The sequence below is a fragment of the Buteo buteo genome, chromosome Z, assembly GCF_964188355.1.
Source record: "Buteo buteo chromosome Z, bButBut1.hap1.1, whole genome shotgun sequence".
NCBI classification, from domain to species: Eukaryota; Metazoa; Chordata; class Aves; order Accipitriformes; family Accipitridae; genus Buteo; species Buteo buteo.
The window spans coordinates 30562949-30577227 of record NC_134204.1 but is presented as its reverse complement, the minus strand read 5'-3'; the positions used below and the strand labels follow the sequence as shown (position 1 = coordinate 30577227).

At 33.2% G+C, this 14279-nt stretch overlaps 1 protein-coding gene across 4 annotated transcripts in view; it reads left to right on the top strand.

Annotated features, from left to right (window-relative positions):
- RFX3 (regulatory factor X3) overlaps positions 1-14279 on the top strand; it is a 124557-nt gene that overhangs the window by 87719 nt on the left and 22559 nt on the right. For 3 of the 4 annotated variants that reach the window (XM_075021495.1, XM_075021493.1, XM_075021496.1), the window contains exons 5-7: positions 2514-2588; positions 7368-7549; positions 8111-8230. In XM_075021495.1, coding sequence (XP_074877596.1) covers positions 2514-2588; positions 7368-7549; positions 8111-8230 — 377 coding nt within the window. The remainder of the gene's footprint in view (positions 1-2513; positions 2589-7367; positions 7550-8110; positions 8231-14279) is intronic. The other variant, XM_075021494.1, reaches the window with a different exon arrangement.

Genomic DNA, 14279 nt, shown 5'->3' with positions numbered 1-14279 from the left:
GCCCAGTGTTCCAGTCTATCCAGATCCCTCTGCAAGGCCTCCTGTCCCTTAAGACAGTCAACAGCACCTCCCAGTTTGGTATCATAAGCAAACTTGCTAATGGGGCATTCAACTCCTGCATCCCGATCATTGATAAATATATTGAACAGAACTGGCCCTAGAATTGAGCCCTGAGGAACACCAATCCAATAGAGGAAAACAAGAAGTAGCTGGAAATTTTCAGAAAGGGCAAGAGGAATTATTTAATGTCTAGAAAATTTGTTTTCAGATCAAATATATTTTATGCTCAAAGATAGTTAAGAAGTGATTGTATAGTCTATGTAGGAAGGTTTCCATCATTAAAGAGATATGTATGTGTCAGATAAAGCTGAAAGTTCATTTTATCAAATTTTAGACTAGAAACAATGAACAAAATAATTAGTTGTGAGAACAATTTCTCTTGAGAAGCTTGCCCTAGTAGAATATGATGAAGACTCATCTTAAATAAAGATCACGTATCTTTCTGAGCTTGATGAAGTAATTAACATGTTTTAGTGGTGACAAACACTCCTTGGCTTATGCTGTGCAGTAAAAATGAACATGGATTCATTGTCTTCAATGGCCATACTGGTGAAATCTACTTCTAAAAGAAACTCCAGCAACAAAAATCCCCCAAATGACAAAGAAGAAACGGTTTCTTTATTTGCTCATTGCATAGCACCAAAAGGTGTTAAACCAATGTGGCTGCAAGGAATGAGTGTCATCTGCAATGCCACTTTTCTTTTTAAGTGCAATTACTACTACTTTTTTACAGGTTGGTTTTCTGAACAAACAAGGCCACAAGTTGCAGCAACAAATTGAGAGTAGTGCAGTAGCGGGAAATGAGCAGCAGGAGGTGTAACTTCAGTGCTATACTACTGCTGTGGAATAAGCATTGTGGAACAAGTAACCTAAGATTCGGAATTAGGATTTAAATGTGTTTACAGTCTTCATTGTTTGATTGTAGCATTATGTTAAGAAGGGGAATGCTATGGCTATGTTATATAGTAAGTTGAGCTTCCCATGGTGATGTTTTAACCTTGTAGTTTTTATCACGTGAACATGCATTTAAAATTTGACATTTCCTGTGTGATTGAATACTTTGACCAGATAGTATTTTCCACTGAAGCAAGAACTAATCAAAATATTAAAAAAATACATTATTGCCATGTAAAAGTATGTTTCCTTACATAGCAATTGTGTATTTTTAGTAATGTACTTTTTATAAAAAAGCTTGTATAGCTAATATTAAACAGTTGTAAGAGAGAGAAACAAGTGATTCCTCACAGTTATTATGATAAAATACTTGTCAGTTGCCCTGTAAAAAGGGGAGAAGCTAATTTTATATGTACGGTAAATTCAAGTATCAGCTGTAATATTTTTCATTTTCTGCTATACAGAGAGTGAATTCATTGAATATTGATAAATTATGCCACCAAAATTATGGATAGTACTATGATATTTGAGGTAGGATAGGGAGGGCGCATTAAAAAATGTCTACATGGAGAATTATAAGTGTTTTTAACATAAGTGGTGGCTTCCATTGCTTTCATTCTGGGCATTTAATGTAGCTAATTAATTGCATGCCTATTCTTACTGTGCATCCCATTGTCTTTGTCATTTTCATTGTTGTTTTTGTTCTTCTAGCTCCCCAGTTAAAGTACAGTTAGGTTCTAATTTTTTTCTTTAATGCTGTTGTTATCAAACTGATCAAAATATCCATTGATATTAAAAAAGAAAAGAATGGGAATGGATGTGAGTGGTTTTGTACATTTGCATTTGAAGAACTACTACTTTGTATTTTAGTAGTGCTGTGTTTTCTTTTCCTTTTAAACGGCAAAACTACTGGCAACAAATCTGCTTTTCCAAAGGCTGGATCCTGCAGTCTGTATAACTCCTGACTTTCCATTTACTTTGACAGCTGGGGGTATTCAAAGGGTGCTGGCAGCAGTAAGGGTGATGTCCTGTCCCAGTGAAGCTAATGGTGGAAAACCTGTTGAATTATTTGGGTTTGGTATTTGATTCTGTGATTTTAAAGAGCTGAAGTTTTGTTTCTAATTCAACTGTTATTGCAAGTTGTGCATTTCTCTTCCTGATACAGTTGGAGGGAAAACATATGGAAGCCTTCCTTAAAATTCTGTTTAGGGATTTATTTATTTTATTACTTTATTAATGACATTTTTGTTCAGTTGGGGTTTTTTTGTTTCAATGCAGCTCACCAGTAGATCTACTCATTTAACTTCCTGAGCAGGTTGGAACGTAAAATGGACTTTGAGGCTGTGATCCTGCAGTATATATGAAAGCAAAATTCCTTTCTGACCTCGTTGGGGAGGTTTGTGTTCAGTGGGACTCTGGAATGAGGCCTTTTAGTAGAACATAATAAGGAATAAAGCAGGCATTTCTATTGATCTATAAGCAATCTGTCAAAACTTCTCTGATCAGGCTTTTTTTACTATCTTGTCTTGAGTCCTTTTTTTAATGACATCTATTATCAGATTGAAATGGCGATTGAGACACTGCAAAAGTCTGATGGTCTGTCCACTCACAGAAGCTCTCTTCTCAACAGCCATGTAAGTTGTCTCTTCTTCACATACACCCTCTCTTGCTTGTTCTGCATGCTTAGCCTGCCTCTAAATGTTTGTTTTATTTTATTACTACTTTTTGCTCTTAATCTTCTCATCTTAGTTGCTTGTAATCTTCTACTACATCACCCATGGCTTTATTTTGTCAGATGAAATGTCTTTATGGTATATTGCAGAGTGTTTCCTGTTTCCTATGCTCTACACCTGTGCTAAGACAAGTTAACACATTTGACTGTTTTGCAGATTATAATGTAAATGTCATGAGAGAGTTCAAATAATTCTAAATTAGCTGGCTTTTGACATTTTAAATAAAGTTGTCTACAAAGCAAATCTGTGTACCCTGTATTAATTTCAGGGCATGTGAAGAGGAAGGGAAGGAACAAACAGCATCCAGATTATCTTAAGGTGTTTCTTCATTTATTCTGAATAGAGAGTTTATTATGAAATGACTTACTTAAGAATCCTAAAGATCCTTATGGTGACCTGGGAAAAAAAATGAAAGAATTATCTTAATCTGAAGTACACAAAAATGTCTTATTCAGCTGCCTTTTGCTTTCTTCTTACTCTGCAAATCTTATAGTTAAGAACTTTCTATATACAAACCTAAAAGATATTTGGGTAGAAACATGATCTCTAAATATAGTGATAAATCCATTATATGTAATTTTAAAATAAAGGAAAAAAGGCCCAAAGTTAATTTTAAGCATGTTATATAAATAATAATATAGTCTTTCTTGAAATGTGGGTTGTTTTTGTTTTTGTTTTTTTCTGTTGGTATTTGTGGTTTTGTATTTTGTATTTTTGCCATGTTGATGAGTTTGTATTCATCTTACCTCTTTCTTCCTTCTCAACTTTACTAATTAAATAAATTCAAATTCCTTTATTGTTTTACAGATTAAACTTAAATTTGGTTTGTGGTCTTAGTGTAAGAATATGTTGGTAGGGTCTGTCCCTCAGAAATCAAATTAAAAATGTATGTTTTAGCAGGTTTGAGTTTGGGATTTTTTCTGTATGGGTCTGGTTATGTCAAAGTCAAAACTAAAATTGTTTTGTGGAAATTTTAAACTTTTTTTTTTCTTTAGAAAATGCCAAAATTGAAAGAGGAAAATCGTCTTACAGAAAGTTATACAAAATGTTATACAGAAGGACTTCTAGATTCCACCTTGGATGTTTACAAAATAATTGTTTTAAAGATAAGAAAGTATAAAAATTTTATTTTAAATAATAGTAGATAATATTAGACAGATAATAACAAAATTAATATTTAAATGTCATTTTTAAAGGGACCATACCCTTTTTTGGCAAAGTGTCAGAAATTTATGTTAAGACTTGGAACACTTGAACTGTTGATCAGTTTGTGTTTAATCCTATAATGAAGTCTAGAACCTGGGTATAAACCCAAGAATTCCAAGATAAACAGCTGTGCCCCAGTAAACTGTGTTCCACTCATTCCTGGTGCTATGCATGGTTCACAACGTGTTCCTAATAATGAGATTTGCATCCAACTGTTAAGTTTTACCATGATATTTCTTTCTTGGCTGTGAAGGCTTTTTCAAAATTATTCTGATAGAGATGTATCTTTGCCTCTGTGGAAACAAACAAAAAAGTTCCCTGTACATCTTCTTGTGGCAATTGTTCTTTCCTAGCCCTGGTCGTTTTGGAAGAAGTTAACAATGTAGATCAAACTCACTGGACATTTTGCCTATTTTAAAAGCAATGTATATTGTCTTAACCTCAAGTAAGACACTATGGAGGAATTTTAAGTATAAGTTTAATCTTTGTCTCTTTAAGCTGTTCTTGATTTTGACTTCTAATGGTTTGGTTTGGTATTTATTAAAATAATTGGGTTTAATAAGTTTTAAAATAGAATTCTAAATTGTGTGTTTACTTAGCTTTCACTTTGCAGATTCTATATTAATTTGTGGGGAAAATACTAGTTTGGGGATTGGAATTTTTGCCCTATGATACCTCTGTGAGATTTTCTAGGATTTTTTTTTTTGCCTAAATTCATATGTGCTCATTTTAAGGAGTTTGTCATTTCTCATCTGTTTTATTTTTTTTCTTGAATTATTTCTGCATGAGATTGACTTAATTAATTGATGGTTGAATGTTTTATAAACATTGCAGCTTAACTGGAGTCACAGTCAATTTAACAGGTCCAACTGTGTAAATATTTCATGCCTTTACCCATCTTACCCATACAGTATGGTCAGTACTATGAATTAAAAAGCCAGGATTCAAACCCGAACAGCTCAGTTTTAGAATTATATTTCATGTTGGTAGAAAAATGTTTTTGTTTTTTGTTTTTTGTTTGTTTTTTTTTTAAAAGTTGTTTGCAATAGTTTTATAATGTTTGAATATAATTTTTCTTTTAAATTCATATATTAACTGCACTTTTTCTTCCAGGCTATAATCTAGCAAGTAATGACTTCAAGCCCTCGCTACTAAGTAACTCCACCCAGGAGCAAAAATTCCTATATTGCACTTATCTTCCGATTCGGTTTTTTGGTGTTGAATAATGCAAGTTATAGTTGCAATAACATTTGTCATTAAAGAAGTGCACTTAAGGTGATGCATAATAGATTAGAAGCCATTTGGAGGAAAATAACTTTAATGCTACATACAGAAATTAATTGGAAAAGAATTATTTTTTGTTTTGTCAGTCTTTTGGGATTGACAAAGTTTTTCCTTTGGGGGAAAACTGAAATGCTTCATGTTCTGTATCTGTTCTGACTATATTATAGATTTAATAATATGTGACAGATGTTATATAAATGTATATAATATAAATATAGATGTAATAATAGATTTTAAATATAGGTAAAATGCAACAGATATAGTTATCTTTGTTTCTAAGCCCAGAATGTCAGGTCATTAGTGAAATAACTTTAATGCATTCAGATAAAAGTTAATGTTTACAATTACACTTTTTCTTCGGCTTTATTTTTAAATGATAGATGCTCAATTTGGAAGTACTTGTGAATGTTAATAATTTAACAATAATGATACGATAACTGATATAAAGATGAGGAACTGTACTTTTTCATTTTGTCTATTTGAAATGCAAAAATTACCTGCAAACTGAGCTAAAAATTTTATGTCTTGGAAGCATTTATATCTGACTTCTGTATATTTTTCTAAAGCTTATGTTTAAGAAACATGGAAAAGTTATGGGCATGTTTTCAATAAAAAGCAAATATGAAAATGGTGTTTGAATGTTCTAGACTAAATTTTGTAGTAATGTTTTTGCATTTTTATTAGTGAATTTCTCACTGTGACAAAACCAGCTAAAAATTCAATATATCTGCTGTCATCTGGACTTTAGTACATAACACTTTTGTGATAAAGAAAAAATCAAGACTGAAACATTTCATGTCTATTGTACACTAAAATATTCATGTTCTTTGCATGGTAAGTTACCCTGAACATTGATGGAACAGAATTTGTGCACTGCTCTAACAGAATAATTATGCAAGGGAATAAATAACACATAGACCATGCATATCTTTTGTTGTTGCTTAATAACTTGTATTTCGGTTATACTAGTTACTGCTTTACTGGACTAAATTGAAAAACATTACACATTTGTGTGAATATCTAGCTCATCAGAGTAAGTTTGTAGCAAGTCTTGAAGACACAACATCCTCAGTTTGCATTTTCACTGGATAATCAAATTAAATCCAGAGTTTTGGTAAGATCTCTGATCCTAGCAAGCTTGAATATTCACACTGTACTACTTTGGTATAAATACTTAGGAAAACAGAGAAATAAAATTCAAACAGAAAATGAAATTTGTGAATCATTTAAGCGATATCTAAAGGAAAATTTCAGGGAACTGAAACCATGGCAAGCACTGGGGAAAAATAAGGAGAATATTAGCATATAAAAAAACTAAACCAGCGGATTTTAAATGCGTTGTCAACCTGTATTATTTTTGATCTGTCATTCTCCTATAATGTTAACTCTAGGAGTATTAAATTGTTCTTTTTACTTTTTTAGACATTAGCAACAGCTACAGGTGTTTCATGAGTGTGCACTACTTAGAAAGTCCAATGATATTACATAACAAGTCTTTTCTTGCATGTGTCTAGAATTACCTACTACAATTACATGAAAAGATTAATATTTTTCCAAGAATCTCATTCTGTTCCTCCTGGAAGTCAAAGGCAAACAGGCTACAACTGAATGGGCTTGTACCCTTAATGCTTTATAGACATACCAGTTTTTTCAACGTGATCTAGGTTGCTCTTTGACATACATGCAGTAGCTTTTTTCTTATACTTACCTGAGGGTAAAAAATATGCTATTCAGTTAAGTGTCATAATATTTTTTAACATCAGGCGAAGAAAAACAGTATAATATTCCAGGTTTACAAATACATTAACTAACTATTGTTAGTCCAAGGAGTCTGTTTTCTGCAATTTGTGTGAATTACATTCATGATTACTTTATTTATTTGCAGTACTAACAGTTTGTCTCCAAAGCGTAGGTACCTTTATCAAGTATTGGTGTGTGGTACTGAATCAAAAATATTTTAAGAAGTGGACACTTATCTGAGGTCACAAGTGCAATGAGTTCTGCTATTTCCTGGTAATTCTGAATATCCTAAAGTGCTATAGTATAGCTAGCATTTAAGCAATCTCTGTAGAAGGAATTGTTTAATAGACCTGAAGAGTGGTTTCAAAACTGCCCTAAGTTAATGCTGTATAGCTAAGATATTTTTAATAAGTAATAATGATTTTTTTGTCTGTTTTATATGTAATATAGCTGCAATGGCTTTTAGACAACTATGAAACTGCAGAAGGAGTGAGCCTTCCAAGAAGCACCCTTTACAACCATTACTTACGACATTGTCAGGAGCACAAGTTGGATCCAGTCAATGCTGCCTCCTTTGGAAAACTCATACGGTCAATCTTCATGGGATTACGGACCAGAAGACTTGGAACTAGGTCTGTGTCAATGAAATCCTGAACTATAATAGAAAATACAAGTAATAATATTAGTAAGAAACTTGTCTGCTAGTTAAAAAATAAATAAAACCTATATTTAAATATTACAGTGGTTTTCTGTCAGTTCTGTCTCTTAATGTTAAAGTTTTATGCTTTTCCAGATGCCACTATACTTTTACTTCTCCTGGTTTTTGACTGTATATGTGTTTACATTTTGATAAATACACTGCAGATTTTTATTAGTACAAATAAAATGTAGCTTGTTGTTTGGAAATTACTAAGAATTGTGTTTCTCCGTAACTAGATAAGTTGTATTTATTTGCATTTTATTTTTCTTACTCAAGTGGATTACAAGTTAAAATGCTGGATAATATTTGCTTAAGAGAGTGAATTAATTTCCCAAAGGTGGTAAAATGACACCCATGTAAAACAGGTAAGTCAGGAGAGTCAGGCCTGGTTTGTGGGTTATTATTTTCCAGTCAATGTAAATTGCAAAGTAAATGTAATGTAGATGCATAAAACTAGTGTTACTGTTCTTTTAATTCTTGCTTTTTCATAAAGAGGGAACTCCAAATATCATTACTATGGGATTCGTGTCAAGCCAGACTCTCCTCTTAATCGACTACAAGAGGACATGCAATATATGGCTATGAGACAACAGCCCATGCAGCAGAAACAGAGGTAAAGTGTGAAATGAAGATGACTACTTACTAATATTTCCAGTTCATAAAGCCTTACTTTCACTTACATGGAAAAGTTGAAATTCTAATGCAACTTTTGTTCAACTTCTCTGCTGTAAAAAATAAAAGTTTGCTAGATAACAGGTTGACATCACTGAAGTTAGGTATCAGTCAACGTGGAAAAATATTTACCTAGAAATTGTCATAAATTTGCAAAAGGTAGTAATAATAAAGTGAGATATGATATGGACAGACTCTGCTTAACTGTCTTAATTGAGTTATTATCCCACAAGCTGAAGAAAAGCAGTAAGAGTTTGAATTTCAAATTTTGCTGTTTGTTTTCATTACTATATCATTGGAGCTTATGAATAAGTTCAGTTTGGTGTTTATTTCCGCTCCCTGCGAAGAATTAATATGACCATAATGGTTTGCCTCTAAGTTGATTGAAGTATTTTCCCTCAGCATCTGTTCTTCCTGAGGACCCCGTGAAAGCTCAGAAGTATTTGAAAGCAGTGACACAGTGACCACAAAGGGCTATGCTGGTAGTGAAAGAATGTGTGAATATGCATATGAAAAACTATCTTGAACAGAAAATTTTAGGAAAAAAATGGAAATCAGTATGTTTCTTTGAAATTAATTTTTATTTGACTGATGTCGCTAGCCTCCCATACTACCCTAAAGTGAAATATCTAAGATGTGTAATTTCACAAAGCTCATAGGTAGAACAGTAGCATATCACGCAAGATATCTCTAGAGTTATTACCCCCCAAAAATCAATTGAATGAACAGTTTGGTATAGTGTACTAAGTATATTTTGTGGCCTTGGACACAACTGGGATATGGAAAACACAACTTCAAACTTTACTTCAAACTCAGGTATCACTTTAATCTGAAATTATTTTACTTTCACTTCCAGAAGTAGTTACAGCACTAAATACATATTCGTGGTAAAATATATGGTCTTAACTATCTTGTGCTGGGCATAATATGGAAGCATGAGATTATCTCCAGTTATGATCACATAGGATGTTCTTGTTACAAAAATCATTGCAGGATTATATGGTATGAAAAGGTGAGAGATATTTACAAAATCTCCAAGCAAGTTTATTTTAGCCACTCAATCTCATTTACTTACAGATTTCATTCACTCACACTCAAAATCACGTGTATGCATGAAGACATATGCCACAATGGCCTAACTAGAATTGTTTCTATGAAATTGTTTCTGGAGAAATTATGCCAGTTGTCTAATCATTATCACTTCTCTTGTCTTCTACTTGATTCACAATGACAAAGTGATTTTGAACATGCATTATATAACTCTTAGGAGTAGATACTACTTTTCTTTATTATTTGCTTAATTATTTTGTTTAACTCCACCGTATGTCTTGTGTAGTTCCCTTATTTTCCTTACCTAGGTATGTTTGGCGGCATTTTGTTAACGTTATCTTTACATCAGTTTGTTCCCTGATTATATTTGAATGAAATCACACATATGGCATCATGTAGCAGTTAGTGCATACCTTTCCTTTAACCCATGTTTTGCACATGCGTACACACATGTGCGTGCACAAGCATGCTCCCATTCATAGTCAATTCATACCAATCTTGAGCTCTGCTGCGAGAATCTGTAAAGATACTGATGAAGGATGGCAACTACAAGGCACTGGATAATTATGCCTAATAGGTAGCTGTTACATGAAAAACACTGTGCTGTAGTAGAAAAGTTGGTTATGCATTATCTTAGTTGAGGCTAGCAATAAGACAGAGGAGAGTAGGAAGAGCAGGAAGTGGAAGTATCTGACTGCAGAAAAGATCACCTTGTTGTTATATCTTAATAATAACAATGGCTTTGTTATTAAATCCTTAAAAGCAGCTGTCCCAATACACCTTCCTAGGTGAAGCTTTACCTATTTGCTCAGGAACTTGCATTACTTACCATCCTGTCTTTTAAGACAAAAATCAGGCTGATCTTTTTACACTCTTGAAATCTTGTGATGTCCAGTTAGGTCCCCTAGAAATAGAAGCATTGTTCACGTAGTCCTACTGGTGTACTATTCATACAAAGTAGTTCTGAGGATCTTTGTTCATCCCTCAGTTCAGGGTACACAGATCTCAGTAAAGTATTTTGCTGTCTTTCCAAAATCCCAGCATCCTAAATAAATAAAATGCAGAGATCACGGAGCTAGCCAGACTTTGACAATTGCACTGTGAAAAATGTATATGGTCTCAGGTCTGCATACCATCAAATGTACTAGCAATACTGAATAGGATATAGAAATTTTCAGAATGGAGATGTTTATCTAACAAAATACAGAAAATTTTTGTTGAAAAATGGAAACTCATGAGCCACTATAACTTACTTATTCATACTTACCTAAACCAGAAAACTGCAAAATTTTCTAATAGAAAATTTGATTTTGAAAGCCAAGTGTGATGGTGCAGGAACATTTTTGTCTCATTGGAATCTGCTGATTATAATAATCATTGTAGAAAAAGATTTAACAAATGTATTAAATTATTCCACAACCTAGCCTATTTACTTCATTATGGCCACTCTCTAGCATGCAGCAATCATGAGCTTTGGTCTATTCTTCTCTCTTTGTAGCCTTACTTTTTAATTTTAGGGTAGTCTTTGGTTGTGCAATGTCAAGCTTTATTCCACATTCTTGAAATAAAAATGTCTGTATATTTTGCTTGATTAATTTTAATGGAAACTGAGATAGACTTGTGTTTTGTAGCCCTCAGAAGCTAGGGGTTTGGGGGAAAAAAGAAATGCTAAATATAAAAATGACTTGACTTAAAACCTTCAGTGCACAATTTAAAAAGTGAACTTGTATTTTTGAAGTAAGATTTCTTCCACATTTACAGAACGTGCTTAGCATCTAATTTCAACGTTTGATATATGTCTCTATGTATTTTTATCATAGTTATCCTAGTGTATTGAAGAATTCTAGCAGGATTTATTAAGAGATAACTAATGGACTGAATATTACAATTTGCACAATTAGGGTAACATTGCTCTTTCTCCAGCTTTCTTAATTTCTTTTGTCCTTTAAATGAGCAGTAAATTGCAGTCAATAATATACTTTTTCTGTGTAGTTACACCAATTCTACCACCTCTATCAGACACTTATATCACTAATTGGATAAACACTTGTAGTCCTTTTTGGCAAAGGCTGTCGACTGCATGTATGCTACAGACCATTTTTCTTCCTTCCTTTTCTTAATTTGAGGGTCATGCACCTTTTCTATTTGTGTGACTTGAATATCCCAAAGTGCTTTTGTATGTACATGTTCGGAGTTTGTTCTGGGCTTGAATTCAAGGGTCTGGGATTTATCAGACATAAATTTCAGGTGGAAGGTCGTGCTCTTAGTTGCTTAGTCTTGGCTGTGATCAGCAGGAGCTGTGGGAGTACTCTTTCTTTGTTCCAGTAAGAAGAAAAAACAGAGTAACTACAAATCACAGATGCTAACAGTCCTATCTTCCAGCTGAGACAGTGGTTTGACGACAACAACCACTTATCAAGAGACTTAAATCACCTTTGAACTGAAGAAAAGCACAGTTAATGACTAGTCTTGGCTGGAAGATAATAGCTAACATCCTGCCCTTCAGCTGGACCTGTTGTAAGGCTCAGACTTGCAAGGGAAGGCCTGGATTGCCTCTGTCATCCTGCTCCTAGATATTTTCCAGGGTAGGAAAACCCATAATATTTAAATGCTCATATTATACATCAGTTCTGGATCAAACGCAGACCTGACTAGCAGCGCATGGACATCAGACAAAGATTGTTAGGAAGAAATAAAGTAATATCCAACCCAAATATTATGCCAAATATATTTGCACAGTTTTAAGTCTGGCACTAAACACTTGCCACTTTAAAGTACAATTTATTATGAAATCTCTTTCCCATAAGCATTCCTTATCAGACCATTTAAGGGAAATGTATCAGAGATATAATTCCTAAAGTCAATTTTTATTTAGCCTGTTTTTATTTAGCTCTTCATGCATAGAAGCTCGTGGCTTAGAAGCTGAATTATCTTTATGGCTTAGTCTAGGGAAATTGATACAGGTATGCTTGTCTTTTCTTTAGGGCATTCATAACAATGTATGTTTTACAGTCTATTACCAGAAGTAAAATTCCAGCTTTCCAAGTTAATTTCAAATATATCTTTCAGTTCTTGCACAAAATTATACCTTCTTGCTTTCATTTATTGGAGCTGAACATTCAGCTAAGATATTTTTAAATAAATACAATAACTGTATTGTTATCCACTGTACATTCTAACATTCAGCTAACACATGTATTATGATTCTAACCAGAAATCATTAATCACTGCTTCCTGTGGATGTTGTTCACCCTGTATATTTATTTTATGTAGAAAATATTTTTCTACTGTTCTCTTTCCTGTATTCTTATGTTTCCTGGGTATACTGTTCAGTCAAACATTACCTTTAAACTAAGCCACTGTGAGTCCAAAGCATCAAGTATTTATAGATCTTTTTAAAAGGGGCTTGGGTTTATAGACAACAGAGAAATTAAATATTTTTATAGTGGTATTCTTTTTGATGATAGAGAGCAAGGTATCATAGTCCAATAAATACTGACATCTGTAAAACTGAGTTACAAGAGAACTTATATGATCAACTAATAAACACCTTCCTAATGGAGTAGTTCAGAAAAAAAATCACATTCTTTCTCTTGAACAAGCACAGATATTTTGTGTATAGTATGGTTATGATGCTGAGGTGATTGTGGCTTAAAAAACTAGGAAGTTCTGCTTGATTAGATGTATCTCAACAATGGTTATTGGACTGAGGAGAGATGTTTTGATAGCACACACATGAAATTTGCATTCCTTAAATTTCTTTTTACTGTATTTGATTTCAGATAACCATGCTTCTATTGAAATAATACCCTCTGCATTATTTTTGAGGGTTTACGATGTATGCACAACAGTATACTTGCAAGTGTTTTTCTTTTATTCAAACACTAGAAAGTAACTAGTACAAACTTGATCTACTCGCCAGAACTTTCTGAGAGCATCCAAATGCTTCTCAAGTATTTCTTTGTTACTTGCAGACTTTGTGTCTTCAGTAATTTTTTAAAGCATTTGAGTTTCTTCAATTTTCCTATAGTTAACAGCTTTAGTATGTGTTGCCTGTGGTGTTGCAAGCTGTATCAATCAACTTTTACTTTCTGCTAATTTTAAAAGCTGATTTTTCCTCTCTAGTAGCATCAATGGCAACATTTTATTTGTATACAGTAGTAAAATGGTTTAACATACTTTACACATTGTTATGTGTAAGTGCATCATTTTGTAGTTTGGTACATTAACTCACTTCTCACAGATGTCAGTGAACTCCTAATGATAAATCACAATAATAGATTTAAAATAAAAAATAAAATAGAAGTGAATCCTTAGAGCTTAGTTCTGTTTCCTAGAACGCCTACAGTTTGTTTTTTTGCAAGCCAGAAGGATAGAAACCTTAGCCTTTAAGAGAGAGAATATTCTAAATGCCGTAACAGCATGAGTTGGATTTTCCAGAAAAATACTAGATTCTAAGACTTAGAGTAAAATCCAAATAGTGGCAGCATGGCAACAGTACAAGCAAACAAAATCTGCAGAAAATTTAACTGAAAGAGCCACTGGTTTTGTCTGTCTTGTGACTTAGTCAATCCATTTTGGCTTCTCATAGTTTTGGCAGTTTTTAGCTTGTTTCTTTTCCCTACCAATTTCATATGTGCATTTTTCAAACCAAGCGGGCATTGCATTATACTTCCCCTTTCTGCTTTATCTTATTAATGAATATGGGTTTTTTGCTGCACATGTTCTGCAGGGAGAGAGGAAGTTTCTGTTAATGAAATTATGTCACAGTTAGGTTATGGAAGTCAGTGAAGTTGTATTCTAAATTAACTGCACAGTGAGACCAGCTTATCATTCAGTGTCATTTCTGAATTACCTGATTCCATGTTCTGATTTCAGTGGTTTAGGGTTTTTTTTTATTTTCATAGGTTTGCACAAATTGAGAAAATGTCTGTTGTTAA